The sequence below is a fragment of the Monoraphidium neglectum genome (assembly GCF_000611645.1).
Source record: "Monoraphidium neglectum strain SAG 48.87 unplaced genomic scaffold scaffold01027, whole genome shotgun sequence".
Taxonomy (NCBI): Eukaryota; Viridiplantae; Chlorophyta; class Chlorophyceae; order Sphaeropleales; family Selenastraceae; genus Monoraphidium; species Monoraphidium neglectum.
In genome coordinates, this window is record NW_014012601.1 from 3867 (window position 1) to 17914 (window position 14048).

At 67.5% G+C, this 14048-nt stretch overlaps 2 protein-coding genes across 2 annotated transcripts in view; one reads left to right on the forward strand and one right to left on the reverse strand.

The window, feature by feature from the left end:
- Positions 1-10215, reverse strand: part of MNEG_6370 (Protein NLRC3) — a gene marked incomplete at both ends in the record, with an annotated part of 11822 nt that extends 1607 nt beyond the window's left edge. Inside the window, 14 exons of the mRNA XM_014045156.1 lie at positions 371-946; positions 1245-2371; positions 2554-2742; positions 2930-3558; positions 3770-4064; positions 5602-5849; positions 6633-6823; positions 7081-7260; positions 7472-8229; positions 8421-8697; positions 8958-9068; positions 9340-9524; positions 9682-9766; positions 10057-10215. Of these exons, the coding sequence (XP_013900610.1) occupies positions 371-946; positions 1245-2371; positions 2554-2742; positions 2930-3558; positions 3770-4064; positions 5602-5849; positions 6633-6823; positions 7081-7260; positions 7472-8229; positions 8421-8697; positions 8958-9068; positions 9340-9524; positions 9682-9766; positions 10057-10215 (5010 nt within the window). The remainder of the gene's footprint in view (positions 1-370; positions 947-1244; positions 2372-2553; positions 2743-2929; positions 3559-3769; positions 4065-5601; positions 5850-6632; positions 6824-7080; positions 7261-7471; positions 8230-8420; positions 8698-8957; positions 9069-9339; positions 9525-9681; positions 9767-10056) is intronic.
- An 856-nt stretch (positions 10216-11071) lies between these two features.
- Positions 11072-14014, forward strand: MNEG_6371 (hypothetical protein; the record flags this gene model as incomplete). Its single annotated transcript, XM_014045157.1, has 7 exons — positions 11072-11506; positions 11797-11862; positions 12166-12253; positions 12615-12734; positions 13033-13181; positions 13417-13591; positions 13824-14014. 7 exons carry the CDS (start codon positions 11072-11074, stop codon positions 14012-14014), a joined length of 1224 nt encoding a protein of 407 aa, XP_013900611.1.
- Between the last annotated feature and the right edge of the window lie 34 nt (positions 14015-14048).

Sequence of the window (14048 nt, forward strand, 5' to 3'; positions counted from 1 at the left end):
CCCGCCCCGCCGGCGCGCGCGCCCCCTGCCGCCGCGCGGCGCCGAGCTCGCCGGCCGCGGCGAGCAGCAGCGCCCCCAGCGCCGCCTGCGCGGCCTCGCGGGCCAGCGGCCGGCCGCCGGCGCACGCGGCGTTCTGCAGCGCACACAGCAGCGCGCCGACCGGCACCGCTGCCGCCGCCTGACCCCCCTCTGCGTCCCTATCCTCTCCTTCCTCTTCCTCACTCTGCCTTCTATCTTCCGCCTCCCCTCGACAGCACGCCGTCCTCCCCAGTAATGCCACGTGCATGCTCTGCAGTAGCAGCACCCGCAGCACGCCGCAGCCGCAGGACCGCAGCAGCAAAAGCGCCCGAGAAAATCCCAGCCCAAACACCTTGCCGCAAGCGCCGCCTCTGTCGCCGTCGGCCGCGCAGCCGTTGGCCGTTGGCCCTAAAGTGTCCCAGGCCGTCGGCGGCCGCGACACGCCCGCGCTGGTGGCAGCGGTGGCCCGGGCGGCGGCGAGCAGGGCTCGCGCACACTCCCACTGGTGCAGGTGCTGCGCGGCGGCGAGCAGCAGGCCGGGGTCGCGCCGCGCCACCAGGGACGCGCCCAGCAGCTGAAAAAGCGCCCCTGCCGCCGCCACCTCCTCGTACCCTGCGCCGCGCCGCACTTCTTGACCGCCGCCCCGCGCCGCCGCAACGGCCGCGGCGCCGCCGGCGCCGCCGATCGCATCCAACAGTATGCAGCGCGCGGCGGCTCCCAGATCATCCTGAGAAGCCACCAGGCCCCACGCGGCCTCCGAATCTTCGCCGCCGCACCTACCGCCGCCGCCTTCGCCGCCGCCGCCGCCGCCGCCAGCGAGCGCCCTGATGCCCAGCGTGTTGGACGCGTTGAGAGCGGCCAGCTGCAGGGAGGGCAGGAGCGGGTGCGCCGCGCCGAGGGCGCGCAGCCGCACGGCCGCGAGCCGCAGCTGTGGGGCGGGATGTCGGTGAGGGCGCGGGTTGGTGAGAGCGGCCGGGCGCGGAGTGTAAATTCTGGTCTGCACCGTCCCATTGCAGTGGCAGACTGCCAAGTGCACCTCCACTCGGCCTGTTGTGTGCTCACAACATGCAATACAGGATCCGTGGGGGCGGTGTGTTGACAAAAGCAGCAGACAAGCTCTCAGCTGTCCAAGCTGTTTGTTCAAGCAGCCCACGCGATTTCAGTGGTGTTCGGCGCCTGCCGGCCCTCGGCAGCCGCACACAACAGTCCCAAGCCTGGCCACTCACCAGCGGCGCCGCCCCCTGGAGCAGCGCAGGCACGTCCTCGTCAGCGCAGTCAGCTGCAGCAGACATCAGGGCGCCGCAGCAGCCCGCGGTGACGCCGCAGCTTTCAGTGTTGCTTTGACCCGAATGCTCAAGAAGCAGCCGCCTCAGCACCTGCAGCAGCTGCCACTCCTCCAGTGCCGTGTGCAGCAGCTTTGGCCGCAGTTGCAGGACGCGAGTCACCAAAGCCAGCTGCGCAGCAGCTGCCAGCGCGGCGGCAGCATCCTCCCGGGGCCGCGGGTCGCCGCCGGCGGCAGGCGCGGCGCCGCCCTCGGGCCGCTCGTGGGAGCTGCGGGGCAGCTGCCGCTCGCAGGCCGCCGCGGCCTGCGGCAGCAGAGAGAGCGCGCCTGACGCGGCCGCCAGCGCCTGCGCGGCATCCTCCAGCAGCTGCAGGCAGGCGTCGGTTGCGCCGCCGCTGGGTGTGAAACCAGGCATACTGCACAACCCTTGGTGTTCAGGCGCCACGTCAGCAATCTGAGTCAGCATGCTGGTCAGCCACGAAGCAAGGAGCCTCTGGGCCACCGCGGGCATGTGGGTGGCACGCGCCAGGACCCAGCGCGACACCGGGTGCGCCGGGCCCAGCCCCGCCCGCGGCGGCGCGCGCTGCAGCGCTGCGCATATCGCCGGCGGCGGCGCCGGCGGCGCGGGGGGCGAGGCGTCGACGGCGCGGGGGCCGGCGGCCGCCTGCTGCCGCAGCGCGGCCGCCAGCGACTCCTCGGCTTCCGCGTAGATCTGGCAGACGCAGATGAGCGCATCTGGCTGCGCGGCCAGGCCGGGGCCTGCGGCAGCAACCAGGCCGTTGAGCGCTTCCATGACGCGCCCCGGCGGCCAGCAGCAGCACCCGCCGCCGCCGCCGCTGGCGGCGCAGAGGGACGCGCGGACTATGAGCAGCGCGCTCCTCTGGAGATCCGTCAGTCCGCAAAAACGCCGGATGCCGCCGGGCGCCGGCGCCGCCGCCGGGTCGGGGCCGGCGGCGGCGGCGGCGGACGGAGGGTCGGCGGCGGCAGAGAGCACTGACAGCACTTGGTCGAGGGTCGGGCACCTCCTGGCCAGAGTCGCCGCGAGCTGGTCGCTCTGCTGAACCAGGGCGGCTGCGGCCGCGCGAGGGCGCGGGCGCGGCCAGCGGAGCGAGGGGGCGCGCGTCAGGCCGGCCCGCTGGGCTCTGTATGAGAGGCACATGGCATCAAGCATACACGTAACCGCCACGGGCAGGCCCCACGCACCCCAGTGCCCATGCGGATGACAGGGACGCGTCAGCTCGTTCAGACTGCACCTGTCGCAAGCCCTAGGGTGTCCGCGTGCGCCGCCGCCAGCAGCAGCGCGCGCCACGCCGCGTGTGCGGCCGGAGGCGGCGGCCGCAGCGCGAGGGCGTCCGCGGTGAGGGCGCACCACTGGAAGCCGACGAGCAGCTGCCCAGCAAAGCCGGCCAGGATTGGCGCCAGATCGCCTCCGAGGGCTGCGCCTGCGGTGACACAGGGCGGCAATCAGGTTCCACTGATTTCCCCGCAAGCATGTGCAGGTTGGCTGTTGGCGGGTAGACGGGTTGGTGACACGGTGAATCAGGCGCCTGGTCAAGACCATCCAGAGCACCTGAGGATTTGCTGCGTGCCGCCCAGGAAGCACGACCCTCCCAGCTCGTCACTAATCACCTGCTTCGAACACTCCAATGACTGTTTGCAGCATCCCAGCCAGCGCCAACAACGGGTCACCAGGCTCTGCGGTGCCCTCAGGCGCAAGAGGCTGCCTCGAGTCGGCCGCCGCCGCGATGCAGTTCATGAGTCTTGCCAGGGCCGGCGCGACGTGCTCGAGGCAGCCCTCAAGCAGCCGAACCAGCTCCTCTGCGCACGCCCCCGCTGCGGCGCCACCTGCAAATGGCATTGGCACGTGCTGCTGCCGCTGCTGCTGCTGCTGCTGCTGCTGCTGCTGCTGCTGCTGCTGCTGTTGCTGCTGCTGCTGCTGCCGCCGCTGCGCCGCTACCGCCCCCGCCTGCGCCGCGTGCTGCGCCCGGCCTGCCGCACGTCGCCCCGCGCCGCTGCCGCCGCCGCGCGCGGGTTCTGCGGGCGCAGGGGCCGGGGTGGCTTGCGCCGCGAGCGCCGCGGCGGCAGCCGTCGCAAGCTCAGACGCCCGCGCGACCAGGACGCCCCGAGCCAAGCACGCGGGCTCCGTCAGCGTCAGCAGGCCCAACGCGCGGCCCGCGCAGCTGAGCAGCGGCCGGTGGACCGCGGCCCAGTTTGAGGGGCTGGCGGCTGCCCAGTGCTGGAGGAGCCAAGCGGCGATGCTGGCGGTGGGGAGAGGCAGGGACCGTGGAGGAGTTGGTGGCTAGCGGAGGGAAACAGCAGCAGCAGCAGCAGCAGCAGCAGCAGCAGCAGCAGCAGCAGCAGCAGCAGCAGCAGCAGCGGCAGCAGCAGCAGCGACAGCAGCAGCAGCAGCAGCAGCGGCAGCAGCAGCAGCAGACACGATCATGACAGGAGACCCCAAAACACCCGCACCTGCAAGCAGAGCAGTAGGCCGCCTGAAGCTCCGCAGACAGACGCAGTTGCCCCTCGGCCTGCCCGCCGCCGCCGCCCTCAGCAGCGTCTGGCAGCACCGCCTCGACCGCCGCCGCGAGCCGCCTCGCTGCCGCGCGCGGCAGCTGCGCCACCGCACGGTGCTCGGGCGCCGCGAGGGCGCAAAGCAGGCGCAGGGTGTCTGCCTGGATGGCGATGTGGCGCGTCGTGGTCGCGTGGCCGAGGAGTGACATGAGCGTGTCCAGCCCGAAGTGCAGGTGGCGCGCGAACAGGGGGCCTGCGGCGGCAGTTCGGGGTGAACGCGCGTTTGGGGCTCAGAGGCAACCGGGGATGTGCGGCGGGGGGGGGTGGGAGATGTCCTCGGCGATGCGGCCGGCAAACGCGGGCTGCCGGCGTTTGGGGTGGCGCAAGTGCGAAAGCATCATCAGCCTTGCCACATGGGGGCGAGCCACAGGCTCGCCTTGGTGTGCGAGGTGATGCAGCGCCGCCACCGCGCAGCACTGCAGCGCCTCCCGCTCGCACGCCTGCTCCTCAGTCCCCGGCAGCGCCGTGGCCCCGCCCGCGGTTGCTGCAGGTGTGAAAGCGCCGCTGCTGGCCGACGAAAAAGCGAGCGTCCCTCGGATCATTTCGAATAGATACTCGCACGCATCTCCCTCTATCAGCTGGCAAACCACCACCGGCGGCGCCTGGCGCGCGACCGCGCCGAGCAGCTGCGCGGCGGCTTCCTGCAGCGCGGGCAGCGGCTGCAGCAAGCAAGTCTTGAGCGCCGATACAACGCACGCGCCGGCTCCGCCGCCGAGCACCTCGGTCCCTGAATCTTCCTGCGCATGCTGCGCCTGCTGCCGCTGCACAGCAGCGGCCAGCAGGGGCAGCGCCCCAGGGTTGGAGTCTGTCAAGTCGAGCATCAGCCGCAAGCACTGCAGCTGCAGCGCCGGCGGGCTGGTGTGGGGCAGCAGGGAGAGCAGCTGCAGCAGCAGGCGTTGCGCCAGGTCTGGAGGCAGGTGGGCGGCGCGGCCGCTACAGAGCAGGACCTCAAGGAGGCTGCAAAGAGGAGGGTGAGAAGGAGTATATTCAACCACGTATACCGCCGAGCGCTATTGGCAGATTTGCCTATGTTTGTTGCGGCAGTGTGGCGCACGGGGACGGCGACAAGCGCGCCGCACACGCGCCGATGGGCCCGCTCGCCCACTAACACAGCACATCAAAGCCCCCACGTACAGTATACACATGCAGACAGGGCCACGACGGCGCACCCACCTGAGGAGGGGGACCGCGGATGGCTCCTCCCTGGCAGCCAAAGCCGAGACAAAGTTTTCCCCCAGGGGCTGCGCGCTGCACAGCCGCGACAGCGACAGCGACAGCGCCGGCGGGTGCTGCTCGCACAGCGACCGCACCAGGATCAGGGGCCCCGTGCAGCACGGCGGGTGTGCCGCCGCGGGCGCCGCCGTCGCATGGGCGGCGTGCAGCGGCCGCGGCGGCGGCGCGGCTGGGCCCCAGCAAGCAGGATCGGCAAGCAGGTGCAACGCCCTGTGCCATCAAAAGGATTGGCAGCCATTGGTGATGAAAGCTTGTTGGTACAGCGCAGGCCGGGGTTGCATGGGCGCATCATGTTGATCCCTCTCATTCCCTGGGCCTGCGTAACCCTAAACCGAGCTGAAATCACGGCTGCAGGGTCGCATGCATGCCACCAGGCACGCTTGCCCTGCGCTGATTATGGCCCCACATGGAGCCATCCCCACCGCAGAGCAGGCGCCCAGGGCAAGGAACATGGCAGCAGCTGCCATGCAGGTGAACTGCGCAGGCATGCACCCCACATTCCTGTCGCCCGGCCCGTGCCATGCATGCGCGCCTGTCGCACGCCATCTCCGGGAGGAAGTGGGGCGCCGCGCCGCAGACCAGCTGCAGCGCGTCGAGTAGCGCGTCCGCCAGGTCAGCGTCGGCGCCGCCCGCCGCGGCGAGCGCCGCGAGCAGGTTTGAGACGAGGGGGTCGGCGTGCTTCGACACCGCGTCCTGCAGCAGCCCGGGGTGGGGGCCAGACGGGTCCACCAGCTCCGTGAACTGCCTGCGATTGCGGCGGGCAGGGCATGCACGAATTGCAGCTGTTGATCTGGCTGGACGCGAAAACCTCCGGCGATCCACGGTGACCCAGCCGCCGGCGCCTGCGGGCGTCGCGTGTACTGTACAATAGCTGGCGTGTGATGACATTTGCGTCACCTGAGGACATAATGGCGTCTGCCGGCCAGCAGTGTGGTGTCGGACACGCTGTCTGCGAAGCACAGCACGCACAGCTCGACGCCGTCGACCAGACGGTAGACGGCGTTTGGGGGATGGGCCTGCTGCTCGTGCCCCAGGAAATCGAAAAGGCTCATTGACGGATGCTGTCGGGAGGACTGAACCGCGATAATGACTTCCTTGGGCGATCTTGGCGCTTCGAGATCATGTTCGAAACAAAGCCGTTACATGAAACAAGAGCATGATGTACAGTACACCACATCTACGCTCTTGACGAATTGTCAACACACATGCAATGGTCCAAGGGTAAAGGCGGCACAACGCCGCACAAGGAACTCAGCACGCCCGCTGCCCTGCAAATGTTGGATCACGCAGACGTCGACACAACCCCCAGCTGTTATACGGTACCCCCGCTGCTCACAAACATTTTGACCTGCCAAACAGCTGCCTGATGGAGAATCTGCGTGCAGCATGTAATTGAGAAGTGGGACCGTGAGCCATGAGCCACCGCACATGCTTGGGCTGTCGACCGCTTTGCGCCATCGCTCCCGCCTCCTCCCCGCACGCCCCCTCCAAACCGCAGCCGCCCAGCCCGGCCCACTGACCAGCTCACCTGCGGTTGCGCTTGGCGGCCCTCGTCAGCGCCTTGACGTCCTGCGGCGGCGCGCAGTTGCCCGGCAGGAATTCCAGGTGCCTCAACGCGCGGTTGACCTGCAGCGCGGCGACGAGCGCCTGGCAGCCCTCGGAGCCGATGGCGTTGTCGTGCAGTGACAGGCTCTCCAGCGTGCCGTTGACCTCCAGCGCCTTTCGCCGGGAGCAGGGGCGGCGGCGGTGCCGCCGGGGCGGGTAGGTCCGCGGGTGGAAGAGTTCCGCGGGGGCCGGTGCATGCTGCAGAGCGCGCGCAGGCTTGTCCGCACGGCCAGCCGGTTCCCCCGTGCCACCGCGGGCCTCTCCCTTCTGACATCACTGACCGCTCCCTGCGACTTTTGCTGGCCTGTCAGCATCGCGATGGTGGTGAGCGTGATGGGACATCAAACATCATCCTTGAAAGGACCGGTCACCTGCGCGAGCTTGACGGCCCCCGCGTCCCCGATTTTGTTGCGCCCCAGCTGCAGCGTCGTCAGCCGCGTGTTGCCCATCAGTAGCGCGGCCACCTCTGCCGCGCCCTCGTCCGTGATGCGGTTGTCCGGCAGCTCCAGCGTCCGCAGCGAGCGGTTGAGGCACACCGCGCGGCACAGCCGCTTCGGTGCGGCGCACGTTGAGCACATCAAAGAGACGAAGAGGATAACAACGCTCGTAAGTACCATTGCAGAACGCCTGCAACAGCATGTAACCTGCACAACGACAGCCTCAGCGGACCCCAGGTCCTTTCCGCAACTCAAATTTCTTGAACAGGCATAGTCAGGCGTGTTCACTAGCTGTTTCGGCAGCTCTCCAAGCACAGCCGCTCACCTTGACGCCGGCGTCCCCTATCCAATTGTGCGCCAGCGACAGCCCCCGCACCCTGCTGCTGCTTTCCAAGAACGCCGCCACCTTCTCCACGCCCTCAGGAGACAGCCGCATGTGCGCATGGAACACTGACCCCGCCGAGCTCTCCACCCCCCCTGTCAAAGAGCTGCGCGCCGCGTGGGCCCCGCTTCCGCTCCCTGCGCCCGCGACAGAGCCAGCGCCCCTGCTGCCAGCTGCGGCAAAGGAGCGCAAGCTGCCGGGTTGGAGGGCGGAGCCGGTGGTGCCGCCGCTGTTGCTGTTGCGGGCCAAGAAATCGTCCAACATGGTGGCGGCCTCGGTCCAGTGCTCTGGGCGCTTTGAAGGCGAAGGCAGGGCTTCCTGCTGAGACTGCTGCTGGTGCTGGTGGTTATGCTGCTGCTGCTGTACTCCGCCCGCCGACACGGACAGCAATGGCTGCGGCCGTGCGGGCTGCTCATGTGACTGCTGCTGTTGCTGCTGCTGCTGCTGCTGCTGCCCTGTCTGCAGCTGCAACCTGCTGCCGGCCTCTGTGCCAGTGCCCGCAGCTGCCGTGCCTGCCGCCAACGCCTGCTGCTGCGACGACGCCTGCGCAGCCCTGGACCCTCCAGTGAGGGTCGCCGCCGCTGCTGCTGCAGCTGCCTCCTCCCGCGCCGCGGCCTGCAGCTGCAGCTGCTGCAGGTGCTCGGCCACGTTGAGGTGGGGCAGCGTCTTGGGCGACAGCAAGGCGCCGTTGCCGTCCTCCTCTGCATTTCCCGGTAACGCCAGTGGTGTGTTTGCCGGATTTAGACTCACCCCTTCGTCAAACTTGTCAAGTTCAAGCAGTCATCACAAGGCCTGCATCTTGAGACGTGCTGTTCTCATTTTCATAGCAGAACAGCCCCAGCTCCACCAGCAACCCCTTGCATGCACCCACAGCACCACCCTTGCAACCCACCATACATCGTGATTGTCAGAATCCGCGCCTTTGGAGAGCTCATGAGCGCCAGAGCTGGGTTGAACGCCGGCAGGGAGAACGGGTCGTCCAACGTCTGCCGCCCGCTGTCGTGCAGCGGAGACTCTGACTCCGACCCAGACCCGGCGCCGTCGTCGTCGCCCGAGAGGCTCATCACTGCGGACGCGAGCAGCTTGATGGCGGCGGCGGCGCGGCGGTTGCGCAGCGGGTCCACCTTGGCGGCGGCGCGCTCCAGCTGGGTGAGCTCGCGGTCCAGAAGCTGGTTTGGGGTTCAGATGAGGTGCAGTTGTAGTGGATGCAAGCGTCAAGGCGACTGGCAGCCGATGACAGCATTGGTGGCATGGCCAGCCAGTCTTCTGCATCACCACTTCCGTAAGAGGGGCTGACAGTGCTTCCGCTGCCAGCACTCAGGCAACACGGAACGTCAGCACCCTTGCACATGGCCGTTGCAGCAGCCGGGCGCACCAGAGCACCATAGCAACGCCATGTCAGTACCCGCACTCCCTCATTCAGGCTCACCTCTTCGCTCCAGAAGGGCCCGTGCACCTCCCGCACCACCTCCCGCACCAACTGCTCAGCCTGCTTCTGCAGCCGGTCCGGGACATCCCCCGTCGGATCAAACGGCTTGCACTGCGGCGGCGCAGCATGCAGGAGAAAGGTTTCCTGGGTTCAAGGTGTGGCCCACCGTTCTTGGCTGCAGCCCCAGGTACGCTCTTGCAACATAAGCAATCGTGCCGCGGCCATCACAAAGCGGCAGCTCTGCATGCGCACCAAGACCTCTGCATCCTCTCTGAACCATGTACCGACTCGCGCTGGGTCATCCGCCGCATGCGTCCCACGCCTGCACGGATGCACTCCCACCGCACGCGGCGTGCGCGCTTCCGGCCGCATGGCAGCCCACCAGCGCTTTGAACTCCTCCACCATCCGGTGCTGGTGCATGGGCAGCGCGCACGTGCTGCTCGCCAGCTTCTGCGCCACGTCGCCGGCCGCCGCCGCCAGCGCGGGTGAGGAAGTGGACGCGGCGGCCGCGGAGAGCGCGAGACGTACGCGCGCGGCCGCGTCGTGCAGCAGCTGCACGTGCACGTCTGTCGGGGTGGGGTTTGGAGCGGCGCAAGAAAGGTTGCCTTGAAACTGGTCTGCTTATATAACTGAGTGTGGAGCTGCTGCCATGTATGAAAGGGTGCATGCGCCTGGTCGTTCATGCACGCGGCTTGCGGCGCCTGCCCATGCGTCGGCCCCCACCCTCTGTCAGGAAGGAGTACAGGCGCCCAGCCTCTGTCGCGCCGGTGTGCAGCTGCGCCGTCGATTCCAGCAGTGAGCGCAGCTCCTGCAGGGGGTTGCAGGGTGCGCGGTGCGATGGTGTCCCCCGTCTCGCTCGTGGGGTTCGAGAATCTTTTCACGAGAACTCCCTCGGTTGCAGCTGCACGGCGCGCGCCACATGTATGCTTGTCAGACCATTGTCCTGAGTCGACTGCAGGTGCGCCCCTGTAAGGTGCAGCATGCCATGCGCAGAAAATCGCTCGGATCTCCTCCCCGCTTCCTACAAGCAGCGACTGCTCAGAGCCGGGGCCAGCCCGCTTGACAGAGGCAGCCATGCACACACAACATCAAACCCACTTGGACAGTATTTCGGGCCTCGTCCGGCAGTGCGGCGAGCTGGCTGACGCCCAGCACGGCAAGCGCTGCGTGTGCCTCCTTCACAAACTTGCGAGTGGTGACGATGACGGGCGCCTGGACCTGGCCCGGCATGCCCGGCGCGGCGAGCGCGCCAGGCATGGTCGCGCCAAGGGTCGTGCCGGCGCCGCAGGCGCCCTCCGGGCCGTGCGGCGCCTTCCTAACTGCGGTAAATGACTTGAAACTCATGCCCACCGCAACCGCGGGGGCCTGAAATGGCCGTTCGCCAGGCTGAAAAGCAACCACTTGAGCGGCGAAAAAGCACAGGAAGTTTCTTAGAAAGAGACAGAGTTGTTCTTATACATGTATATCGAGTAATTCACGGACGCGGTAACTGGATCCAGCCTGATTGAGCGCACTGGTCAAACGTGCTTGTCAGGCTGCGGAAAAGGCGATGAAATACTGTTAGAAGGTTTGAAGATACACTAATACAGTACTGCTCCCGCCACAGCTGCCATGCAAGGCCCTCAGGCTTGAAGCAGCATCGAAGCATGAGCCAGTGCCAAGGCAGCTTCTGCACCAGCAGCAACGGTCAAGCGGGCGTTTGTTTTCCCAGGTGCGATCAAATGTGATGCACTGGTGGTATTGTCCTACTATCCAGAAGCTATTAGACTTGGCGGCGGCGGTCGACACCCGATCTGACGGTGCCTGATCTGTCGTGGATATCGCACAGTCCGTTTCGGAAGGTGTAGCAAGCCAACAGGTGATCACGAGCTGTTGATCACCGCTGCAGTTTGCAGGACACCGCGCACGCAACGCCGTTTCTCTGATCCAAAGCCCTCGAGAGTGGGCACAGCCTCGGCGTGAACTTTGGAAAGATATTATAAACTTGAAACTTGTAGGCTATGCCCGCTGCTGGCTGCGCCCTGAAGTTGCCATCACCGCCGCCGGCCCACCATTGCTGTGCCCTGTGCACCGGCCATCCACACGCCACGCCTTTGCACCTCGGCCCGCAGCAATGGCGGACGGCGAGCCGGACTTTGAAATGATCGAGTTCTGGGGCGAGGAGGTGCCGCCGGGCGCAAAGCGCTACTCTGTCGAGGTCGAGAACGAGCCCCCGATCTTCCACATGATCCACGTCACCGGCTGCGCCCTGGGCGACGCGCCGGCCAAGGGCCCGCACGTGCTTAAGGCCGTCCACAATGACAAGCCCATTGCTCTAGCCACGCTCGAGAAGGGCGCGGCCCACCAGTTCTCCTTAGACTTTGGGATCAGCAGCACCACCACCTTCATCAACACGGGCGCGAGCCCCGTGTACATCTCCGGCTACATCACGCGGTCGGTGCAGCACATAGAGGGCTCGGACGAGGAGGACGAGGAAGACGAGGAGACCTACAGCGACGAGGTGGAGGACGACGACGAGGCGCCAGACGCAGTGCCCCTCTTCGGCGCGGTGGGTCTGGCACAGCTGGGGCAGTAACTCTTTCTTGGCTTCGTTGATGCCTTTGCAGGGCAGAAGGCATGTGTGGCTCAGCAGGTGGTCCGTAATTGCCGCCTGCAATTGCTGTGTTTTCGGAGCGGCGCGGCGGCTGAAGACTGCTCAGGGATCCTTCCATGCCTGCTGCGTTGGCCGCCTGCCTGATCCGTGCTGTCACGCCACCGCTCGTGCCCCCCGCCCCGGCCCCCTCCCGCGCTGGCCCTGACTTGCCACCTGCTCTCCCCGGGCCGCCCCTGCCTCACCAGGGTGCCAGCCGCAAGAAGCGCGTCAGGGCGCTGGTGGATGAGGAGGCCGAGGAGACGAGCGATGAGGTGCGCAGCGGCGATGGCGGGGCAGGGGTGGGCGGCAGCCAGCGCAGGATCGCGCAGAGCGGCCGCAAGGGGGGCGGGCACCGCAACGCTACGCCTGTGCCGTGACGGGCCAAGGCATGTGACGGGCCAAGGCATAGCGTCGAATATGATAGCAGGGAGCTCAGTCAGCTCAGCAGCTGGCGAAGCAGCAGGCGCGCGGCAGCCAGCATGCGTGTTGCTTGTGGACGACTGAGTGGGAGGCTGCAGCAGTGCGGCTCACACTTTTTGCCGTGCTTTGCTGCTGCGCTTGGCGAGCGCACGCAGGATGAGGAGGGGGGCCTCAGCGAGGGGGGCAGCGAGGACGACGAGGGCGAGGAGGATGAGGACGAGGAAGACGACGAGGACGAGGAGGGTGAGCAGAGGGAAGCCAAGAAAAGCTCGGGTGCACAGCTGCTGGCTAGGCGCGTGGCCGAGCCTTGTGTGCCGGCCTGCTGACCCGCTGGCTGGCTCCCTGGGGCGTGCGAGCCGGCATTTGTGGCGCTGGCCGCTGAGTCGCGTGCAGCACGCCGCCAGGTGTCGCCCAGCACTCCGCCCCCTGCATTTGCGGCTACCTTAGTTGAAGCAAATCAGCAGCGCACGGCGCTGAGCCGAGGTCAGGACAGGCGGTCTTGATTGTTCGTGTGTTTTGAGCGCAGCTGGGGCGTAGTCGAATACATAGCTCGCAGCCCGCCGCAAACGGCCTTGGCCCCCGCCGCCGCCGCGCCCCTTCCCAGGGGACGAGTACGACCGGCGGCTGGGGGCCAAGTCGTTCGCGGACGGCGCTGACGAGGACGAGGACGAGGAGGGGCTGCCGGCCCTGGACTCGGATGACCTTGTCGCAGAGGCCGACAGCGGTGCGAGCACGCCGCTGAGGCCGCTAGCCTGGGGTTGCGAAGGACACAGCGCCTGCCAGCAGCGCGCGGCCACAAATGTGAAGCAGTCGGAGCAACCACAGCTCTTCAAAGCGAACTCTCTCGTCTGCCATAGGGTACACGCCCACACGGGCTTGTAGCACACTCAATGGCGCCGTCACACCGCACGACTTGGACTCAGCCGGCCCTCTACAAGGCAGCGTGCCCGAGGTGTGGCTGCCGCCAAGCTGCCCATGCGCTCTCTCAAACTGCACGATTTGCCCGCGACCCCGCCCTGCAGACGACGAGGATGGCGCCGGGCGCATGCAGCTGGGCTCCAGCGACGAGGGCGACGAAGGGGAGAGCAGCGGCGAGGAGGAGGAGGGCGAGGACGAGGATGAGGATGAGAGCGACGAGGACGCGCCCCCGCGGGAGCAGAAGAACGCTCCGGTGGGTTGGGTTTGGGGGTGGGGCGGAAGGTGGCCGTGTTGATTGGAAGTGGGCTGTTGTGGCGGGGGCAGCCAGGAGCTGGGTGCCCGGGTGGACTGCGTCGGGTTGGGTCGGCAGATTGCTGTTTTTTTCTGCAGCAACAGCCGGTATTGATCCTGAGCTCGCCCCACAACTGCCAGGCAATCCACGCGTGCTGCTGCCTTGCTTGCGCCGCCGCCCTGCCCCCACTCCGCAGCCCAAGCGCCAGCCGCAGCCCGCCTCGACGCCTCAGCCGGCCAAGAAGCAGAAAGTCGCAGAGGCCAAGGTGCCGGCCAGCGCGCCGCCGAAGGTGCAGCAGCAGAAGCAGGCGGCGGCCGGCAAGCAACAGCAGCAGCAGCAGAAGCAGAAGCAGGCGAACGGCGGCGACGCAGGTGAGTCCGCATGCGGAGGCTGGGCGCAGGCATATGGCGCCTTGGACGCTGTCCGGCCATCTGGCGGCTCGCACCACAGCGTGGTTTGCTTCGCGCCGCCTTGAATGGCAGCAACAGCGGCTGTCGTAGACACACCCCAACAGCTGCCACCCCCCAGGGGCCACACACTGCCCACTCTCAACCCTGTCCTTCCCTTTGCCAACCCCCTCGTTCTCACCGGTTCACAAAGCAGAAGCTGAGTACCTCTCGGCCATTGTTGAATACGTGCGCTCCCAGTCGGCCCCCGTGCCGTTGGCCGCGCTGGGCTCCAAGGTCAAGCGCCCAGAGGGCGTCAAGGCCAAGGCCAAGGCGTTCGTCACGGCGCACGCCGACAAGCTGGCATTTGACGAGAAGGCCCAGACGGTGTCCCTCAGGAAGAAGTGAGGGCGGCGGCTTCGCGGCAGCTTCAGGCGCGGCC